This window comes from Cryptomeria japonica, chromosome 1 (genome assembly GCF_030272615.1).
Source record: "Cryptomeria japonica chromosome 1, Sugi_1.0, whole genome shotgun sequence".
In the NCBI taxonomy this organism is placed as follows: Eukaryota; Viridiplantae; Streptophyta; class Pinopsida; order Cupressales; family Cupressaceae; genus Cryptomeria; species Cryptomeria japonica.
The window spans coordinates 634,466,184-634,488,635 of NC_081405.1; the positions used below are offsets into that span (position 1 = coordinate 634,466,184).

General features: G+C 36.5%; 3 protein-coding genes across 3 annotated transcripts; 1 reads left to right on the forward strand and 2 right to left on the reverse strand.

Moving 5' to 3' along the window:
• Positions 1 to 13,024: 13,024 nt before the first annotated feature.
• Positions 13,025 to 14,046, reverse strand: LOC131042520 (chaperone protein dnaJ 11, chloroplastic). Its single transcript, XM_057975834.2, has one exon. The coding sequence runs from the start codon at positions 13,846 to 13,848 to the stop codon at positions 13,339 to 13,341; it is 510 nt and encodes a 169-aa protein (XP_057831817.2). The 5' UTR covers positions 13,849 to 14,046; the 3' UTR covers positions 13,025 to 13,338.
• Positions 14,047 to 16,365: 2,319 nt separating this feature from the next.
• Positions 16,366 to 17,383, reverse strand: LOC131042425 (chaperone protein dnaJ 11, chloroplastic). The gene has a single exon (XM_057975691.2). The coding sequence runs from the start codon at positions 17,183 to 17,185 to the stop codon at positions 16,676 to 16,678; it is 510 nt and encodes a 169-aa protein (XP_057831674.1). The 5' UTR covers positions 17,186 to 17,383; the 3' UTR covers positions 16,366 to 16,675.
• Positions 17,300 to 22,040, forward strand: LOC131042450 (uncharacterized). The gene is made up of 2 exons (XM_057975728.2): positions 17,300 to 17,417; positions 21,077 to 22,040. Exons 1-2 carry the CDS (start codon positions 17,300 to 17,302, stop codon positions 21,889 to 21,891), a joined length of 933 nt encoding a protein of 310 aa, XP_057831711.1. The 3' UTR covers positions 21,892 to 22,040.
• The last annotated feature ends 412 nt before the right edge of the window (positions 22,041 to 22,452 follow it).

Below are 22,452 nucleotides of genomic sequence, written 5' to 3' on the forward strand. Positions count from 1 at the left end.
CGAAAAAAGGGTGTTGGCACAAAACAAACCCAACTTAGACAAGCCTTTAACAACGAGTCAGAAGACAGTTTTTGAGGGCCTGCCAAACCAACAACAACCCAACTCAAGAGTGGGGAGACACACCCAAAACTTGACACGAGGGAGTTTGGAGGAGGGGGAAGACTTACCTTTCTACCCACACAAACAATATTTCAGGCAATACTATTATTAGGAACATCATAGGAGGGATCAAGTGGGGAGTTCCCCATAGGGTTTCTATCCATAACTGGAGCGGACTATTGCTGCAAAACAACATCAAGAGTAAAACGTTGTTGCAGAATAAGAGCAAAAAGGGTAGCAGCCTCAAGGCCAAGCGAGGCCACTCCAATAGCAACCAAGTCAGTAGGGGCCTCAATAGTAAGAGGCACAAACTCATCCCGGGAGGAGGAGTCATCCGCTAATGAAGAGTTATCAAGATTAGCATAATTAGAAGCCTTGATTGTTAGATGATCAGTAGTAGCGTCTTTCCACCAAGTATCAACACCTTTATGGCGAGACAAAGAACAATCTAAAGCTAAATGTCCCATTGAGAAACATCTCCAATAGCGAAAGGAGAGGCCCTCATAATCTAATGATTGAGTTTATGGCCTATCCCCAACCATAAGCACCACATCTCCAAAGAGAGGTATAGAGATGTCTATGTCGACTACAATGAGAGCGAAGGTAGAATGACACATGGAGGATGCAGCATCATCAACCTTCAAGAATCGACCACTAGAGTTATCAATGGCCTTGTAACAAGAATGCTCCCAAAAATGAAGTGGGAGATTGAGAAGGCAAACTCATACTCGACGCACATTGTGTGGTTTGATAAGATTGTTCAAAGAGGTTGTCTGGGGTTTGACTGAGAGATTTAACTCCCCAAGCCCACAACTTGCCCATCATCAAATCACGGTCATCAGAAGAAGCAAATGAAGCAACAAAAAAACCATTAGCACAAGGGTAGAGCTCAATGATACTAGCAACCAATGGATTCCAAGAATCACTCACCCAACAATGGAGGTCAAAGAGAGAAGGCCATTAATTGTCAAAATTGCACACCAACCTACAATGTTTGTGGAAACTAAATTTTTCTAGAACATCTTGGCCACAAATTACCATGGGGGAGGTCTTGGCACAAGGAAGAGGATGAAACTTTCCCTTGGTAGCATAAGTAGTAGATCTGGCCACACAAGAGAAACTTCTTCCACCAACAATAGAAGAAGGTCTGGGGGGGATGTTTGCTGTCATATCAGGGCCACTATCCATAGCAGGAGCAACAACACTACCACTAGACAAGGCAACCAGAACATGCATTAGGTGGAGGGCAACATAGAGCATCGACCCCCACAACAAACAGAGGTATAGAGGGGACAAAGCACACTAGAATAATAGAGGAGGAGAGCACAATGGGCACAAAAGAAACAGAGGAGGAGGGCACAACGAGAAAAAAGTTTGAACTCTGCTAGATGGGAAGGGCAGACGAAAGCGCAGCCATCGAGTATTTGAGACATAAATTTAGTGTTATTATTGTACGAATTTAGTAATTTTTTTAAAATTTAAGAATTTTAATTTGTAACATTATTTTATTTGGTTTTTGTTGTTATGTTTGGTACTATAGTAGTTGTAGTCACATAAATCTGTCCACTTAATTAAATGAATATTTAGTATTTATTTGATTATTTAACCATCAATCAATAATTAATTTCATCTTAACCCTCCTCTCCTATTAATTAAATAAATTATTCAATTTATTTGATTTAATTCACTTAACCAGATTCGGACCATTAATTAAATAAATAAATCATATTTGTTTAATTACATCTTCTCTCACATTTAAATCCCCCAAAATCCCATCTCTCACATTTAAATAAATTAACATTTATTTAAATCACCTTTATCCTCCACCCACTTGTATTTTCCTACAAATGCAAGTTGCACAACTATTTTAAATAAATAAATTATTTATTTAAAATCCTATTTATCCTCACCCACTTGAAACCTTAATGGTTTCCCTTAAAGTCTTCAAACTCAATGGCTTCCTTCTAGAGTCTTCTCAAGCCTTTAATGGTTTCCCTTAAAGTCTTCAAACTCAATGGCTTCCTTCTAGAGTCTTCTTGAGCCTTTAATGGTTTCTCTCAAAGTCTTCAAGCATTTAATGCTTTATCTTCTTTTTTCTCATGTAAATAAATTAAGATTTATTTAAATAAAATCCAAAATTCACATTCACATTTAAATAAATTAATATTTATTTAAATATCTATCCAAATGCAAATTACACCATTTAATTGAAATAAATGATTTTATTTTAATGGAAAATCCCAAAATTCCTCCCACTTGCATTCTCCTACAAAATCCACTTGCATGCCTAAATCCCTTCTAGATTCTTCTAACTCCTTCTAATTAGCCCAATCCTATCCTAATCATTGTCACATTCCTAAATAAAAGGAAGTCACTTCTCAAAAACCTCCAAAGTCTTCAATAACCATTAAAGGTTTTATGTCTTCAAATGGTTAACTTCTAAAGTCTTCCAAACCATTAAAGGCTCTTACATAACCATTTATGGTTAACTCACCTTTTACCTTTGGTTAGAGACTTTCCTCTAACTTAACCATCCTTTTGACTCATGGGTCTCTTCAAAGCATTTATTTCTTTGACTAAGGTAACCATTTAACCCTTGCACATTCATTTATCCCTTGGATAAAAAGAATATCCATTAACCTAACCCTAACCCAACCCCCTAGGGTAACTATCATGTCCCCTCAAACATTTAATGCTCCTTATATCTTCTCTCAAGCATCCTCATGGTGACTCTTGTCAACATGGGATTGGGTTGAAAGTCTCACATGGATTGAATATCTTTCAATCCTAACCCTTGTTAAGATTGCTCAATCTTAGCCCTTCATTTCCCCATTTCTTTTATAAATAGAACCCTTCTCCTCAAGCAAAGGAGGAAACACTAGAGTATTGTTGTTATACTGGTATTAGCATAGAGCTTTTTCATAGCATCACTATCTACACTTGCATAGCATTTGTTTATCATATTCAACCATCTTGAATCTCCATATGGTTTCCATGGCTAGTGCTAAAAGCTGAGAGCCACACTCATGTGGAACTTGGAGAGGAGAGGGACAAGGGAGAGCTAATGGCGTAGGGAGCATCATGAGTGAAGTCTTAATGTTTATTGGTTTTTATCTCTCATATGCTTCTATGCTTAATCTTTCTTGATAATGTTTTTTAATGGTTTAGTTCTATGTTGATTTGACTAACCCCCAAACTAACCGTTTTATGGCGTTACAGTAGTATATTTTTCTATGTGAAGATTAATTTTCTATTATAGAAAAAGATTCCAAGTGTTTGATGCAAAATTTTCCATAATTTTGGTGCATAGTTTGTGGAGACGATCAATGAAAGTATGTGGGTGAAGAAGTACTTGTTTCTAGATGTGTATTTTTATTGTAGATATTGTAATGATTGTTATAACAATCCAATATGATGCGATATTCAGATTTCTACCAATATATAAAGTTACATACATTTCGGGTTCAATTGATGCAAATTCAATGTTGTTAAGATTGCTAGTTTGTTGTGAGTTTATGTGTTATTTTGTGAAGTTAGGTTTATGCAATTTTTCAATATGAAATTTATTAGTAAAATTTCAATTGACACGTTACAAAGAAATTGATATTTTTTTTGGTGGGGGGGGATAACGACCTATAAAAGAATCATCAAATTCTTATGCTCCTTGAGATCTTGAGAAGTATTATGCTTTATTGATCTACATATTGTGATAACCCCTACGGTATCATGAAATGTAAAATCTCTTGCATGGATAAGGATATTGTAAAGGAATAAAATAAAATAATAATCTAAGTGATCTATGAAAAATAAAAGAAATATATTTAATTTGTTTTAATAAAAGAAATGTTATTTAAATAATTAATATAAATTTAAATGAAAGGATATTTAAATATATTTTGATATGTAATATTGAATATATTTAATGAAATGTTATTTAATATTTAAAAGGAAATAATATATAGTATTTTATATATTTAAAATGAAATATAATTAATATATTAAAAAGAAATAATATATAGCATTTGATATATTTAACATAAAATGTAATTAATATATTAGGAAGGAAAATATTTAACATATAGTAAAGGTAATCCCGAAAGGGGATGGGTTACCTCCGCACGAAGTGGTGCGCGGGTAACCACAGCCTAGGTTGCGATTACCCCTACACCCCTTCATGCGGAAGGGGCCCGTGGAGGGGCACAACCCCTCATGGGTTATAAAGGAGGCAGCAGGAAGGACTTAAGGACACGAAAAGGGAGAAGGGGAGTGGACTGCGGAGAAAAGGTAAAGGAGAGCAAACTGTGGAAGAAAGGTAAGAAACAGAGTTCCTCCTTACATTAAACAATATAAGTATAGTATATGAAATGTCATCATTACTAATATTAATAGGTGATGTTAAATGCAAGGTTCATTAATGTTAGTTAATATTAGTTAATGAGTAAATGGTAATAGGTAAGGTTCATTAATAGGTGATGTTAATTGTAGTCTAGTGGATATTTATATATATATTAATGTATAATATTCACTAGTCATTAAAAATAGGTAAAAGATATAATCTTGTTAATTGTTGTATACATAAGTTTGCATATTAAGAAGGATTATGAATACAAAGGTATTTTAAGAAATGTAATGCATATGTAAAAGATGGAAAATCATATATATATATATTAAGAATACATTAAGAATTCATGTTAACACAAGGGATAGTTTATGAATTGAAACTATTATGCAAATGTATGGCTTGGTTGACTAAAGAAGAGAAGGATCTGGTCAATTCCCCTTGAGGACTTGGATGATGGAGGCATCACCCAAGACAAGGAAAGGCAAGGGCCTTCCTTGGCTGGCTTGGGTATAAGAGGTTATACCCAAGACAGGACTCCAAGGTCGGGTCGATCCCCTCTGAGGACTTGGATGATGAAGGCATCACCCAAGGCAAGGAATAGACAAGGGTCTTCCTTGGAGGGATTGGGTAGGATTCGAACTCATCTTTGATTTCCTGGAGGGCTTGGGACCAAGGGATTCCAAGAAGGCGGGCATCACGGCCGCCTAAGGACATACTTACGTATGGCATTGTATCCTTTTTATTAGATGGAAATTATGATTATGTTAATTAAACATTGAAGTTAGATTGCAATTTAGATTACTTGTGTGTGTGTGTGTGTGTGTGTGTGTGTGTGTGTGTGTGTGTGTGTGTGTGTGTGTGTGTGTGTGTGTGTGTGTGTGTGTGTGTTCTAACAATCTATTTTGTAGGTTAATGATCTCTAAATAGTAGGGACATTACAGTGGTATTAGAGCATAATCCTGCCATCCTATGGGAAAGGTTCTTTGTTTATGATCACATATCAGAGGAAGAAAGGAGCAAAAGCAATGGCTGATCAACTAGCCAAACAGTTCCAAACTTTCATGGAGCAAACCAATGAGAAGTTTGAAAGAATGAGCCAGTTAATCCTCCAAAGTACCAACAACAACAATAGAGATATGTCAAACCCTAGAAGAGAGACACACTCTAATCACGCTGACAACGAATGATCACCTCAGAGTTCTAGGCAAACAATTCCCGAATTTCTTCCTAGGGAAGAACATGTGAGGGAGGAGGAGGAACCGGCCATACTTGGGGTGGAAGAAATCGCCCAAATTTATGCTATCTTGGAACCAGAAGTTCAGAGGGTGGTGTCCTTCAGGGATTTCTGTGAGTCCAAGACTAATAAGAGTAGGAGGAAGAAACCTATGGGTAACGACCTCAAAGCTAAAATTAACAAAATGTCCCTACCCTGTTTTGATGGGGCAGGGAAGGATGTGGCCCAAGCCTGGGTACAAAAATTAGACACCTATCTTTCATACAACCCAATGATTGAAGGAGATGCTATAAAATTTGCCATATTACATTTAACCAACAATGCCCATAATTGGTGGCATAACGGTCTCATTACCCTAGGAAATAAAAACGTCTCCACCTACAATGAGTTTACCCAAAGGCTCATCAGCCGATTCAACCAAAAAGATTCAGAATGGTACTTCCAAGAGCTAACACACCTTAAGCAAGTAGGAACCAATGAAGATTATATAGATCGATTCCAAAACTTGTCAATAATGGTCCCCGACATATCCTAGAAAAGGCTTACCTACATGTTCTTAGAAGGGCTGAAGGACCCCATTAAGAACTTTGTTAAACCCCTAGAACCACAAAACTTAGGAGAAGCCATTAAGAAAACTAGGATGGTCGAATTTAATGCCCCCAAGAATACCTCAACCAAAACTCCACATAGGAATGAGGGACCCCAAAGGGACCGCTGAGAAAAGCTTTGCCACTTGTGCAAAAAACCTTGAAGCTTTAATCACCAATGCAAGGATAGAGACGAGCTCATGGAGAAAGGGTAATGCTTCAAATGCAAGGCCCCATGGGTGAGAGGCCATGAATGTAAAAGAGGAGAGTTGAATAACACAAGAAATATAGGATGAGGAAAGACCTTATAAAAGAACCAGATTTGAAAACAATGTACCAAGTACCTTGGTAGTCACCACTCAAGGAAGTGTGAATAGATGTTTCAAACTCAAAGGGACTATCAAGGGGCGGAAAGTAATCACATTAGTGGACACCGAAGCTTCCCATGACTTCATTAGCAAACATTTAGCAACAAAGAGACGATTAAAAACCCAAGAATTTGGAGGATTTGAAGTGATCATGGGCAACGAAGTCTTGGATAGATGCACTCAAATTATACCCCAATTGGAAGTCACCCTGGGAGGACATACCATTACAAGGAACTTCTTTGTGGTAAACCTAGAGAATGATATCATTTTGGGAATGCCATGGATAAATTCATTAGGACGATTCACCATGGATAGTCCAAATCGGGAGATATGCTTCCAACATGAAGGGAGAGAGATAACATTGAAGGGAATTCCCGATGACTCTCGAAAGATAGTATCATGCAACAAAATGGAGAAAATCCTTAGACACGATCAAGGAGAGTGGGTCGCCCAATGTATGATCTTGGATAAATCTCCAACCGAAGGCCAAGTCATTCAAAGGGATATACAACCTATCCTTAGAAGACACAAAAAGGTCTTCGAGGACATTCCCCCGGGGTTACCCCCAAAAAGGGGATTTGAGCATTCCATTGAATTAGAGGAAGCAGCAAAACCTATCATTACCACTCCTTACCACCACCCACACAAGTTCAAAGAGGAGATTGAAAAAACCATAAAGGAATTATTAGAAATGGGACACATCCAACCAAGCAGCAACCCTTTTGCTTCATCAGTAGTATTGGTTAAGAAGAAAGACGAAACTATGAGAATGTGCATAGATTACCGGGCCTTGAATAAAAAGACTATAAAAAACAGATACCCTATCCCAAGAATTGATGAACTAATGGATGAACTCCATGGAGCAAAATGCTTCTCTAAAATCGATCTAAGGTCGGGATATCATCATATTAGAATGAGGGAAGAGGATATTCCCAAAACAGCATTCAGATGTCACTATGGACATTTCAAGTTTTTGGTCATGTTGTTTGGCCTCACTAACGCCCCAGCCACCTTTCAGTCATGTATGAATCATACATTCAGGCAACAGTTGAGGAAATTTCTTCTAATATTCTTTGATGACATACTCATTTACAGCAAGACATGGGAAGAACACCTCTTGCACATCGAAGAGGTATTAAACATTTTGGAGTCTAAATCATTATATGCTAAAGCCTCCAAGTGTGAATTTGGGATGAGAGAAATCATTTACCTAGGACACAAAATTAGTGAAGTGGGAGTAAGTGTAGATGAAGAGAAGATCAAAGCCATCAAGGAATGGCTCATCCCTAGAACCTTAACACAGTTAAGGGGATTTGTGGGACTATGCAGCTACTATAGACGCTTTGTAAAAGGGTTCTCCAAAATTGCAGCACCCCTTACCGATCTAACAAAAAAAGGGGCTTTTGCATGGAATGACTAGGCCCAACAGGGCTTTGAACAACTCAAAATAACCATGAGCACTTGTCCAGTATTAGCCATCCCCGACTTCTCTATACCGTTTTAACTACAATGTGATGCATCAGGGGAAGGAATTAGGGTCATACTCATGCAAAAGAAACACCCCATAGCTTTTGAGAGCTGTAAAATTACCGTAGCAGAAAGACTCTATTCTATCTATGACAAAGAAATGCTAGCCATAATGCACGCCTTGGCCAAATTTTGCCAATACCTTGTCTGTGGGAAGTTTGGTGTGAAAACTGATCATAACAGTCTACCCTTCTTCCTGAGCCAAAAGGACCTTAATGATAGGCAACAAAAATGGGTGAGCAAAATACAAGCCTACGACTTTGATATAGAATATGTGAAAGGGGTGAATAACGGGGCATCAGATGCACTATCCCGATGGGTTCATCTTATTGTCATCACCAGTATCTCAAAGGACTGGAAAGAAGAAATCATTAATGAATATAACCAAGATCCACAAACAAAGGAAATCTTAGCGGGAAATCTTCCAAACGAAGATTTTAAAGTTAAAGGAAATCTCATCTTGTATAAAGGAAGGATATACTTGAGCCCTCAGACCAGATTCAAAGGTAAAATTCTCAAAGAATTTCATGATAACCCCTTAGCAGGACACCCGAGGTACTACAAAACTTATAAACACGTTAGGGAACGATATGCATGGAAAGACCAGAAAAGAGATATCCAAAAACATGTACAAGAATGCCTAACATGTCAGCGCAATAAAACTGAACTCACTCACCCCGCTGGGTTACTTCAGCCACTGCCTATTCCTAATCAAAAGTGGGAGAGTATTTCGATGGATTTCATAACTGGGTTGCCGAGGACACAAGGGAAGGATAGCATTTTTGTAGTGGTAGACAGACTCACGAAGTATGCCCATTTTCTTGCAGTCTCCACGGAATACAAAGCCTACCAAATAGCAGATCTATTCTTCAGGGAAATTTTCAGACTCCACGGACTCCCTCTAAATATTGTCAGTGATAGAGACAACAAGTTTATTAGCCAATTTTGGCAGGAACTCTTCAGAATGGCAGGAACAGACTTGACCCCTAGTACCAGTTACCATCCTCAAACCGATGGGCAAACTGAAATAGTAAACAAATGGATAGAGGGCTACCTAAGGAATTATGTTACAGGGCAACAGACTGCTTGGGTTAAGTGGCTACACTTAGGAGAACATTGCTACAACACGACACACCACATGTCAATAGGGATGAGTCCTTTCCAAGCCTTGTACGACTATGAAGCCACAGGTTTTGGGGAACTAATAACCCAAGAGAGCAAAGTACCAAAAGCACAAGACTTTGTGCAATAGAGTAGGGACATCATGAAAACCTTGAAGGAGAATTTACATCAAGCTCAAAACCAACAAAATATCTATGCCGACAAGAAGCGTATAGAACGGTCATTTGAGGTCGGAGATCTAGTGTTTCTAAGATTGCAACCCTATAAGCAATCATCCCTCAAAAAGAATGGGACTCAAAAATTGAAACCCCGATTCTATGGACCCTACAAGGTAATTCAGAGGATTGGAGAAGTGGCTTATGAGATTGAACTTCCGAAGAGCAGTAAAATACATAATGTGTTTCATGTTTCCCGACTTAAGAAAGTTCTCGGACAACACTTGGTTCCTTGCAGCGAACTACCCCTCTAGATGATGAAGGGAAACTCACATTGTACCCAGAGATCATTCTAGATACACGAAAAAGAGAACTCAAGAACCGGACCATTATCGAACACCTGATAAAATGAAGGAATCTCTTAGATGAGGATGCCACTTGGGAATGGGAGGAAGATCTAAAGATGCTTGAGGACAAGCAAAATTGAGACGGAGGGACTGTGACAACCCCTACTGTATCACGAAATGTAAAATCTCTTGCGTGGATAAGGATATTGTAAAGGAATAAAATAAAATAATAATCTAAGTAATCTATGAAAAATAAAAAATATATATTTAATTTGTTTTAATAAAAGAAATGTTATTTAAATAATTAATATATATTTAAATGAAAGGATATTTAAATATATTTTGATATGTAATATTGAATATATTTAATGAAATGTTATGTAATATTTAAAATGAAATATAATTAATATATTAAAAAGAAATAATATATAGCATTTGATATATTTAACATGAAATGTAATTAATATATTAGGAAGGAAAATATTTAACATATAGTAAAGGTAATCCCGAAAGGGGATGGGTTACCTCCGCACGAAGTGGTGCGTGGGTAACCGCAGCCTTACCCACGCACCCCTTCATGCGGAAGAGGCCCGTGGAGGGGCACAACCCCTCACAAGTTATAAAGGAGGCAGCAGGAAGGACTTAAGGACACGAAAAGGGAGAAGGGGAGTGGACTGCGGAGAAAAGGTAAAGGAGAGTAGACTGCGGAAGAAAGGTAAGAAACAAAGTTCCTCCTTACATTAAACAATATAAGTATAGTATATGAAATGTCGTCATTACTAATATTAATAAGTGATGTTAATTGCAAGGTTCATTAATGTTAGTTAATATTAGTTAATGAGTAAATGGTAATAGGTAAGGTTCATTAATAGGTGATGTTAATTGTAGTCTAGTGGATATTTATACATATATTAATGTATAATATTCACTAGTCATTAAAAATAGGTAAAAGATATAATCTTGTTAATTGTTGTATACATAAGTTTGCATATTAAGAAGGATTATGAATACAAAGGTATTTTAAGAAATGTAATGCATATGTAAAAGATGGAAAATCATATATATATATATATATATATATATATATATATATATATATATATATATATATATATATATATATATATTAAGAATACATTAAGAATTCATGTTAACACAAGGGATAGTTTATGAATTGAAACTATTATGCAAATGTATGGCTTGGTTGACTAAAACTCAACCAAGAAGAGAAGGATTTGGTCAATTCCCCTTGAGGACTTGGATGATGGAGGCATCACCCAAGACAAGGAAAGGCAAGGGTCTTCCTTGGCTGGCTTGGGTATAAGAGGTTATACCCAAGACAGGACTCAAAGGTCGAGTCGATCCCCTCTGAGGACTTGGATGATGAAGGCATCACCCAAGGCAAGGAATAGACAAGGGTCTTCCTTGGAGGGCTTGGAACCAAGGGGTTCCAAGAAGGCGGGCCTCACAGCCGCCTAAGGACATACTTATGTATGGCATTGTATCCTTTTTATTAGATGGAAATTATGATTATGTTAATTAAGCATTGAAGTTAGATGTTTGTTATGTTCTAACAATCTGTTTTGTAGGTTAATGATCTCTAAATAGTAGGGACATTACACATACCTATATTAATGTTCTATTTTTTATGTGTTCTTGCACTTTGACTTTTTGGCTTATGTCATGTTTGTTATGTCTATCTTCTATTGTCATCTCATTTTTTATATTGTAATTTATATTTTTCTTCTCGAATTGAGGGCATCTTTCATTTTGTTCATTGCATGTTTAGCCCCTATGTTTCCCTACATTACCCTATATTATCTTCTATGTATGCTTATATTTCCTTATTAGCTTTCATGTTTTCTTATGTGCCTTGTATGACTCCTTGATTTCATGTGCCACTTGTTTCTTGTTACATGATTTTTGTTCTTATTTACATGTTTACTATATCTATCTCTTGTGCTATCTTTGTGTAATGATAATTGGTCTTATTATGCTTTCTTTTATCACAAGCCTCACTTATCTTGTGTTTGTGTCTCATGCTATGATATTTACATGTTTCCATATGGTTGTCATGCTACAAGTTTATGATCCTTATCATATTCACATCTTATGATTCCTTGCTTACGATTAAACATTATGATCATTGTCATGCTCACACCTTTTACATCCTACTTATAGCATTAATGACTATCCTTATCTTGTGATTTACTTAAATGGAGGCAATATTTAGGAGTGGGGAGTTTACATTTCACTTTCATTGGTATCTTCTAGTTATGTTCTTATATGCTTATCATATGATAATATACTTTCCCATGTTTGCATGTCTTGTCAATCTTTTATCCTTTTCTCCTCTCCTCAAATTCATTACATTCTTTGTACAAAACTAGCATTCTCATATCTAAGGGAGCTTATATCAATGTAAATATGTTGCAACAAATATCTAATTTGGTTAGAGCTTTAACCATCTCCTTCCTTTCTCTTCTCTAATTTTATTTTTTTATGGATAGTTCCATTTTCAAGCAAGTTGAAATGAAGGCTTATTTTAATGTGATAAATGCTTCTCACCGTGTCCTCTTTTTTATTTTTCAAGTTTCAAACTCTCACTCATCGTGAGAAAAAATCAAGAATGACTTGTTATTTGACATAGAGAATTTTTTTAAGTAATTTAATTTACATATTGATTGGTTGTTTTACTTTGACATGCAAGTGATAATACGCATCTATCTAGTGATTGACATGTACATCACAATGAAGGCCATATTTCATGGCTAAAATTGCATATCCATGTCTCTTTTTCTTTTATTTTCGGTTTGATCTAATTAGTATCTTAAATGAAATAGCTAGATTACAAGTACCATATGTGTAAATTGAACTCTCTGACATCACATCTCAATCCTATTGATCTTGATGCCTATTTCTCCCATTTACATAACCTAGGCCGTCACGGCTAAAGTTTTGAACCTTTTGTCCAAATTTACATCTCATTGACCTTTTGTGTGTCTCTGTATATAAGAAAACATCTAGGAGTCATCAACAAACACACAAATTTTGGAGTTCAAAAAAAAAAAAACTATTACATTTTAAATTTACCTGAAAAAAAATCCAGGAAAAAATGAGGTTAACAGTATGCTATAGGCTGCTGCTAATCTCCACATTCTGTACAGTTTCTAAAATCCATAAAACTCAAAAGATTTTTGTGAAATTTTCAATAGCATCCCGTTCTTGTAAAATCACAAAAAATAATTAAAACACAGTATTTTGTAAATTAGCCGCTGGCATATGCTATTACATCGGGTTTCCGTAAATTAGGCTGCATGTTTACTCTCAGACGCCAGGCATGGCTCCTTCCATAGAAATTTCAGAATCATTTGCTCTTGGCAGCACATAAATCACATTGAATGAGATCATCAAACTCGCACCAAAATTTTAAGGTTAAAAGAATCCCTTTACAAGAAAAATCATTTACATGTTTTACTGCACAAATTTATGAGCAGACTTATAAACATTTTTCTCAGTGACAGATGACGGATTAGGTAGTATTCCGCTTTACAGGTTCACCAACATTGATCAGTTTCCCAGTTCCGCACCACGTGACCACGGGGCTCCTGATAAGCCCCCCGGTTCCATGTTCTCCTCTGCTGCATCTCTAGCTGACGGTCATATTGGGCGCGATCCTCTGCCTTGGAAAGAACGGCATAGGCACTGTGTATTTGCAGAAACATTTCGGTGGAGATATTCTTGCCTTGAGAAGAAGCTGCGGCGTCTGGGTGAAATTGCAGCGCCATTTTTCTGTAAGCCCTCTTTATGTCCTGTGCGGTAGCCCCGCGGCTTAGCCCCAGCACTTCGTACAGAGTCCCTGCATTTTTCATGTGATCGCCGGCTTCGATTGCAGGAGCCGATTGATACTCGGCCCCGCAAACCTGCGCTGCCCTAATTACATTGAAAGAGGGCTTCCATCTGATATTTGCAGGGCCTCCTTTTCGCCTGATAGTCGCTAAATCCATAGAACCAGCGCTTCCTATGGCTGAAGCATTTGGGGAAACTGAAATTCTGATACAACTCATTCTGAACCGTATTTTTGGGGTTTTGTCTTTCCGAGGGGGAATGCAGATTGCAGAAATAAATGGTGTTTCATGGATGTGTATGGAAGGAGAATGAATATTTATAGAGACAGGGAGAATGTAAATTGTTAGGGCGTTGCAGAAGGAAAATGGTGGGCGCGGAAAACTGGAGGAAGCGCCAACAGTGAAATGGTGACGGGGGACCTTTTGCTTCTAGAAGGGGCACATCGCTTTCAACGCGAAAAATCACTGGCCTAAATGAATTCAACGCGAAAAATCCCTGTCCAAATGAATCGTTAATCAAAGAAAGGAATCTCAGAAAAAATAGTACAATAGTACATCTAGAAAAAATAGTACATCTGATGAAGGTATCAGTAGTTGCTATAGCTAATTTTTTTGGTTGTTCTAGTTAACTTTCTTTATCATAAGTTTTTAAATAGTACATTATATTTTGTGGGATTCATTATATGCGGAAGGGTCGTGGTAATTTTTAATTGATGTCTCATGCATATTTTCTGTTGTTTTATTAATCATTGGCTTTGACCATCACAAAATTTGCACAATTGATCTAAATGAACAAATGCCCCTCTAATTATGTGCTTGGTACCAATAAAGTTGCACAATTCTTCTGACTAATAATATTTTTTTTCAAGTGGAAGGTTATTGGTCTATTAGGGGAAGTGTATTAGTAGCCATTATAGCTAATTTTGTGCATCCATAGATCTTAAACGATCATCAAATTTTGACATTTTTTTTTAATCGTCTACATATGTGACTTGGTAGTAACTATGCACGTTGTGGAATCCGTAATGCACACAAGGATCAAAAAGTACATATTTCAAAGTGTCCCCAAATAACTACTAAAAGATGCCCCATCTGTGCACTTAAAATTGTCAATACTTATACGAAAATGATCCAACAGTTGTACACAAATGCACTCAAAATTATCAATACTTATGCACAAATAATCCAATAGTTGTGCACAAATACACTTAAAATTGTCAATACTTATGCACAAATGGTCCAATAGTTGTGCACAAATGCCCTAGTCATGTACAAATGGGTCAATTATGGAGCCAAAAAGCTAAAAAGTGGGTGGCTATTGGTACATGTGAAATATATTAATGAAATTTTAGTTATCATTTTTTTTGGTTTCTTTTAAGTTAGTAACTAGAGGGTTAGGTGCACAAGGAGTGCACAGTTATTGAAACATGAGTCGTAATTGGTGCTCTTTCTCTAAATGATTTTTAAGTGGGTTTTTAATTAGCGAAATCTAATGAAATGTTATTGAAACATGAACAATTATTGGACTCTTTCTTTGACATCTAACAATAAACCACAAGGACAATGCATCACACCAAAAAGGATATGCCTCTAATTCATTGGCTTAAGGTCTATGGGGTTTCTTGTTCTAACATTGACAAGTTTGACTTTAGAGTTGTTAATAAGGGTTGAAATCTAAGTTACAATGCATGATATGGGTATTGTGAACCAATTTGAGTTAGGATTGGTGTCCTAAAATAATTGTATAAGGATTGTGCACAAATTCAAGTTACAATGTGGGAAGGTTCTCCAATCATTATGTATTTAACATTTAGGACATAAATAGGTCTAGTGCACCAAAGTGAGTGAATTGGAAAGTTTGTTACCTTGAACATATGAAAAGTAGATATTTAGTAAAAAACTAGAATTGGACTTATGCTATGAAAGGGGGCCAAGTTTCCTTGAAGATTTTTATGGATGTGAGCATTTAATAATTGAGGTAATATTAAATAATTAGAGCCATTTAATGGGGGGGTATTGTCAAAGATAAACCATTGGATGTAAGGGTTCATCTAAGCCATGGGATCTTATGTATGAACTGGACAAGCCACATATTATAGATGGGGATACAAAAGTGATATAAGAAAAGTGAATCTCGCTTATTGGAGATCTACAACTATAATCAAGCTCAACGAAGATTTGAATATGGATCATTAAGGAAGAATGAGATATGAATCATTAAGGAGTGTCTATTCAAGTATGTTTGAAATATTCTAGGGGTTGAAAGAATTCTAGCAAGAGTTTGAAAGGAGCAGCTTGGGAACGTTCAAGGAAGATTATAATATGGATCATTAAATGAATCATTAGAGAACGTTGTATTTAAGTATATTTGAAATATTCAATTGATTGAAAAAATTATAGCAAGACTTTAAAAGGAACACTTTGGAACATTCAAAATAAGATTTGAAAGAGGATTATCACTAAGATCCTTTGTTGCATCACCAAAGTGAAGACATGACAAAGACATTGGACGCAAAGTGTTGAAGGAAAAAGCTTACCGAGAAATAAGACTATTAAAGATTTGTTGGACTTAGAGTTACTATCAAAAAAATTACATCAACACACTCAACTTATGTATCCATAATTGATTGAGATTCATGATTGTTGTATCAAATTTTTGAAGCAACTTTTTCTAAATTCCTAATATTAATTTTAATTGAACCAAAAAAAAGGAAAAAGTTGAAGGAAAAGAAGAGGTTAACAAGATGCTATGCCTTAAGGTTTCCATAATTTAACCCACATTTTTACTCTGAGAAGCCAAACATGACTCGTTACATAAATATTTGACAGAAGCATTACTCCTTTCAACAAAAATTGACACAGGCATTACTCTTACCAGTAGAGAAATCAAATTGAATGCGATCATCAAACTCACAGCAAAATTTGAAGGATGACAGATCCTCTTTACAAAATTAATTTACATATTTTACGGCACAAATTTATGAACAGCCGTACAAATATTTTTCCTCAGTGGGAGCGTATCAGGTACCATTCCATTTTTGCAGGTTCACCAACATTGATCAGTTTCCCAGTTCCGCACCACGTGACCACGGGGCTCCCGATAAGCCCCCCGGTTCCATGTTCGCCTCTGCTGCATCTCTAGCTGACGGTCATATTGGGCGCGATCCTCTGCCTTGGAAAGAACGGCGTAGGCATTGTGGATCTGCACAAACATTTCCGTGGAGATGTTCTTGCCTTGAGAGTAAGCCGCTGTGTCCGGGTGAAATTGCCGCGCCATTTTCCTGTAAGCCCTCTTTATGTCCTGCGCTGTAGCCCCGCGGCTTAGCCCTAGCACTTCGTACAGAGTCCCTGAATTTTTCATGTGACCGCCGGTTTCGATTGCAGGAGCCGATTGATACTCGGCCCCGGAAACCTGTGCTGCCCTAATTGCATTGAAAGAGGGCTTCAATCTGATATTCGCAGGGCTTCTTCTTCGCCTGTTAGTCGCTAAATCCATAGAACCTGCGCTTCCTATGGCTGAAACATTTGGGGAAGCAGAAATTCTGATGCAATTCATTCTGAATCGTATTTTTGGGATTTCGTCTTTCTGAGGGGTAATGGAGATTGCAGAAATAAATGGGGTTTCATGGATCTGTGTTGAAGAGAATGAAGATTTATAGAACAAGGGAGAATGCAAATTGAGACGGCATTTGGATGTTTTAAGAGAGAAAATGGTGGGCGCGGAAAACTGGAGGGAGCGCCAACAGGCAAATGGTCACGGGGCAGTTTTTTGTTTTTGCTTCTAGAAGGTTTGTTGAAACGTAACGGCCAAGGAAAACATCTGCTTCCAAAGACGAAGATCATTAGCGAAAATTAATTGTTAATTAATTCTTTATTGTTTTTGTTAAGCTTCGATCAATAAAAAAAAATTGTTAATTGATATTGAAAATAATAAAATTATAATTAAGATATAATTGGCATACAAAGTTGACAAATATCAATTTTAAGTTATTTTTTATTTAATTTAGTTAATATAAAGATGGTCATAAAAGTTATAATTATTAGATAAAAGAATTATTTTACTTTATTGACATTGTTTATTTATTTTTAAAGCTAGTAGATTTCCACAATCCATGAAATTGATATGTGCTCTTTTGGATTTGATTGTTTGAGTATTTTTTTCATCGACGTGTCGGATCACATTCTATGATCCATCATGAGGATGAAAAAAATCCAAAAGCAGCACATATTTATTTATTGTTGTTGGAAGATTTGGTTTTATTTATTTATATATATTTTGTTGTTTCTAATTACAAATTAATTTTTTAAGTTGTAGTTTCTAATAATAATAATATGTCAAACATGTTATTATTATTTTTATTTTTCTATAAATTTTCATGTTCATTATGTGAGTTTTCATGGTATCATTATAGAGAACCTCTCAATGTATTTATGTCAATTAAGATGAGTTTGATAAAATAGAAAACAAGATAAATGTAATTAGTTTTTTTTTTTTTTTTTTTTTTTTTGATTGGTAATTGGTCGAAGCCTGAATAGCTTTTGACTGGAGCTATGAACCAGTGGGGACACAGTAGGGGGCCCCATCCCCATTACATATCTTTGAATTATTATTATTGTTATGTTTGATTTGATTGACTCCAAGACCTTCCCATCCTATGGAAGGCCAAGAGTCACAGCTTAGAGTTCCATTAGATTGACCCCAGGACCTTCCCCATCCTATGGAAGGCCAAGAGTCACAACTTAGAATTCCACTTTAGATGTCCCTATTGGGAGTTGAACTTGGGTCTCCACAATGAGAACCCAGTGTTTTAGCCAGTTAAGCTCAAACTCTTGGACTAGTTTTTGTATTTGATTGTATGAGATAATTTGTTTGTTTTTTTGTAATTGATGGTCAAATTTTAGATCTAATTTTGTATTTGGTATTTAACATTTGTGACAACTTTTGTTTGAGATTTATTTTTGACATGGATTAGATTATGCCAGAGAACTTGGTCTAAGATAAAAGTGCACCACATGATTAGGTTTTGTTCATGTAGCTCTATTTATTGTAGTGTAACCTTCTAGAATGCGCTTTTTTCCTTCTAACACAAAATAAATAGAGAGTCGTGTTAACAAGCATAATGAGATTTATTTTAAGTTAAGAGGGAAGATTGTAACCGCCCAAAACATAATGGGCCAACATGACATACCTAATGACTAAGAAACACTCATAGGCCCAAATGACATTTCCAAAAATAAATTTGTAAATGAATATACATCTCCAAGCTATCCATTTGTTAATATTTAAGAACCATAGTCACCCCTAGCTTCTACTTTTTGTTGTGGTCTACTTCTATATTTTTCCTTCTTATGTAGTTTTTTTTTTTGTCATAAAGAATTCATCATGGTGAATGCATGTTTATAATAGTATAATCACTTTTTCTAGCAACATTTTTTCATTTGTAGTGGTATTTTGTGGTTTGCCATAGAGTTTTGTTCTTTGATTATAATGGTTGAGCTTTTCCTCCACAATTTTGTGACTATCTAAATAAATGATCTCATGTGAAGTAGAAAAATATCTCAATTTGTTATTTCACATTATTTCTCTTGAAAATGTGAGCGAACTATATTTTTTGTCAATTCCTTTATATAAACTCAATCCAAATCCATAATTTGCATGTATGATTTCTTATGTTCTTATTTACAAAGAGTCAAATTGATTCATTTTGATGGTCCAAAAAATTATAATTTGGTAACTAGTAGTTAATAATATTTTTGTGCTTGACCATTTCTTTCAATCTAAGAGAATTCATTTCAACTATGTGTTCACCTAGCCACTTCCTATATAGCTCTAGCATCCTTAGGTTTGTAATTCCTTTCTCTCTTACCTCTAGTCACCAAACCATATACAATTACTACATGAAAGAATATATGAAGAAAGTGATTCTCAAGGACAATGTGTCACACCAAAAAGATATGCCTAGAACTCATTTAACATTAGGTGTAAGGGGTTTCTTTTTCTAAGGTTGAAAATATTGATTGCATAGGGGTTGCGATGTGAGTTCCAATGCATGACATGGGTATTGTGAACCAATGTGAGCTAGGATTAGGGTCTGAAAAATATTTTTATAAGCATTGAGCATAGATTCAAGAAACAATGAGTGATGTTGTCTAATAAAGATGCATTTAATATTTGGGAAATGAGTAGAAATCATACACCAAATTTGGGTGAATTGGAAAGTTTGTTACCTTGAAGCTATGTAAAATAGATGTTTAATAAATAGGGTAGAGTTGGACTATGTTATTAAAGGGAACCTAGTTGCCTCAAAGATTGTTATTGATGCAAGCATTCATCCCAAGCCACGAGATCTTGTGTCTAAACTTAGACAAGACAAGGAATATCTAGATTGGGCTACAAAACATATATAAGGAAAGACAAGGTCATTAGTGGAGACCATCAAGGATGAGGATCACCAAGTTTAGGAAAGATTGGGATATGGATCATTAGGTAAGATCACAATTCATGTATGTTGGAAGTATTCTAGAGTGTGGAAGAATTCTAGCAAGACTTTGAAGGGAGTAGCGTAGGAGTGGCTTAGGAGAATTTTTTTCTATAATTTATAACTCATTACGTTTGCCCTTTACTTATTATGTCAAGAATTTTCACTTTTTGTGAACCATGCATCTTTTGTCCCTCTTTATTTGATCTTGTTAGTAGTTTAATAAGTTCCAAAAACTGTGAACTCATCAACACCCATATACACATTATCTTCAAGTCAAATCTTTTGGAGAGGTTCAATAGGTTTGACACAAATCCTTTAATTCTTTTCCACTTCCTTTCATGTTAGAGATTTATGCAACCTCTTTCTTTGTCATGGTTTGGGGTTTGAGAGCACTGAAAATTTTCCTAAATCTGACAATGGGTCCCAATAAGAAAATAATGCCTTAAGAGTGTAGGGGTTAGGTATATCTTGTGTCACATACCTAAGAAAAGAGAAGGGTGGAGGTTCAACTTTGAAGGAATACTTAGTAAAAGAGTTCAAGATATGAGGGATTAATGTTGGAAGGAAATACATGTTGGGAATGGGTTCCATGGGCTAACAAGAGAAAAGAGAATTAGACTTAAGCAAGGTGATAAAGAAATGATATTAGAAAATAGAGAAGTTCAATAGTCCATAACTATACTAAAAAACTTTTTAAAAAACTTTTTAAAAGACAAGGTGGTATTTTAGATGTGAGCAGAATTGCTAGAGCATTATTCAATGAGTTCTAAGAGGTCCTAAAATAATGAGTAGAGAGATATTGTATGCCTTGGTTTCCTTTATAAGGGTACAGCAAGAATTGTAACTCAAAAAAAATGAGAATTTAAATTGAATACAATCATCAAAATCACACCAAAATTTGAAGAATGAGAAAACCCTCTTTACTAAAACAATTTACATGTTTCACCGCATAAATTTATGAACAGCTCTAGAAATATTTTTCCCTCCACAACACCAAGGAGCCCCTCTTCCTCTTCCAGTGCCGCCGCAGGTATCTTCAAGACAGGGCGTAGAGAAGCTCTGTGATTTGGGAAGAGTGGGAAAGCTCGGGCATGGTAGCGGAGGCATTGTGTACAAGGTTCTCCACTCCAAATCCTCCACTTGCTATGCCCTAAATGTTGCCCGGCAAGTACTGGAGGGATTGAAACGCCTTCATACAGAGCGGATTGTTCACAGAGACATTAAGCCCGCCAATCTCTTGATTAGGAAGAATTCCCAGCGAATTAAAATTGCAGACTTTGGGGTTAGGAGGATTCTATCACACAACATAGATCCCTGCTGCAATTCTTATGTGGGAACATGTGCTTACATGAGCCCCGAGAGATTCGATCCACAGAGCTATGGTGGAAGATATAATGGGTATGCAGGGGATATCTGGAGTTTGGGATTGACACTGTTGGAATGCTATGTTGGTCATTTCCCATTTGTAGCAGCCGGAGAGCAGGCGGATTGGCCCGCACGGATATTTTTCAGGTTCACCAACATTGATCAGTTTCCCAGTTCCGCACCACGTGACCACGGGGCTCCCGATAAGCCCCCCGGTTCCATGTTCGACTCTGCTGAATCTCTAGCTGACGGTCATATTGGGCGCGGTCATCTGCCTTGGAAAGAACGGCATAGGCACTGTGTATCTGCACAAACATTTCGGTGGAGATGTTCTTGCCTTGAGAAGAAGCTGCGGCGTCTGGGTGAAATTGCCGCGCCATTTTTCTGTAAGCCCTCTTTATGTCCTGTGCGGTAGCCCCGCGGCTTAGCCCCAGCACTTCGTATAAAGTCCCTGAATTTTTCATGTGACCGCCGGCTTCGATTGCAGGAGCCGATTGATACTCGGCCCCGCAAACCTGCGCTGCCCTAATTACATTGAAAGAGGGCTTCAATCTGATATTTGCAGGGCCTCCTCTTCGCCTGATAGTCGCTAAATCCATACCACCGGCGCTTCCTATTGCTGAAGCATTTGGGGAAACTGAAATTCTGATGCAACTCATTCTGAATTGTTTTTTGGGGAGATGATGCAGATAACAGAAATAAATAGGGTTTCATGGATGTGTATTGAAGAAGAATGAAGATTATATAAAAAGAGGGAGAATGTAAATTGTTAGGACGTTTGGGGGTGTTTAAGAGAGAAAATGGTGGGCGCGGAAAACTGGAGGAAGCGCCAACAGTCAAATGGTCACGGGTCAGTTTGTTGCTTCTAGAAGGGTTGTTGAAATGTGGCCTTCAATGACACTAATTCCTAGCCAAAATGGATAGTTATTTTATTTTATTTTGTTCACATTGTTTACTTTCTTTTTATTTGGCAAGT

Coding starts and splice junctions, on each gene's coding strand:
- LOC131042520 (XM_057975834.2), bottom strand. CDS start 13,848: ATGAGTTGTATCAGAATTTCAGTTTCCCCAAATGCTTCAGCCATAGGA.
- LOC131042425 (XM_057975691.2), bottom strand. CDS start 17,185: ATGAATTGCATCAGAATTTCTGCTTCCCCAAATGTTTCAGCCATAGGA.
- LOC131042450 (XM_057975728.2), top strand. CDS start 17,300: ATGCAAATTGAGACGGCATTTGGATGTTTTAAGAGAGAAAATGGTGGG. Junction 17,418..21,076: donor TTTGTTTTTGCTTCTAGAAG/GTTTGTTGAAAC, acceptor ATTTATGAACAG/CTCTAGAAATATTTTTCCCT.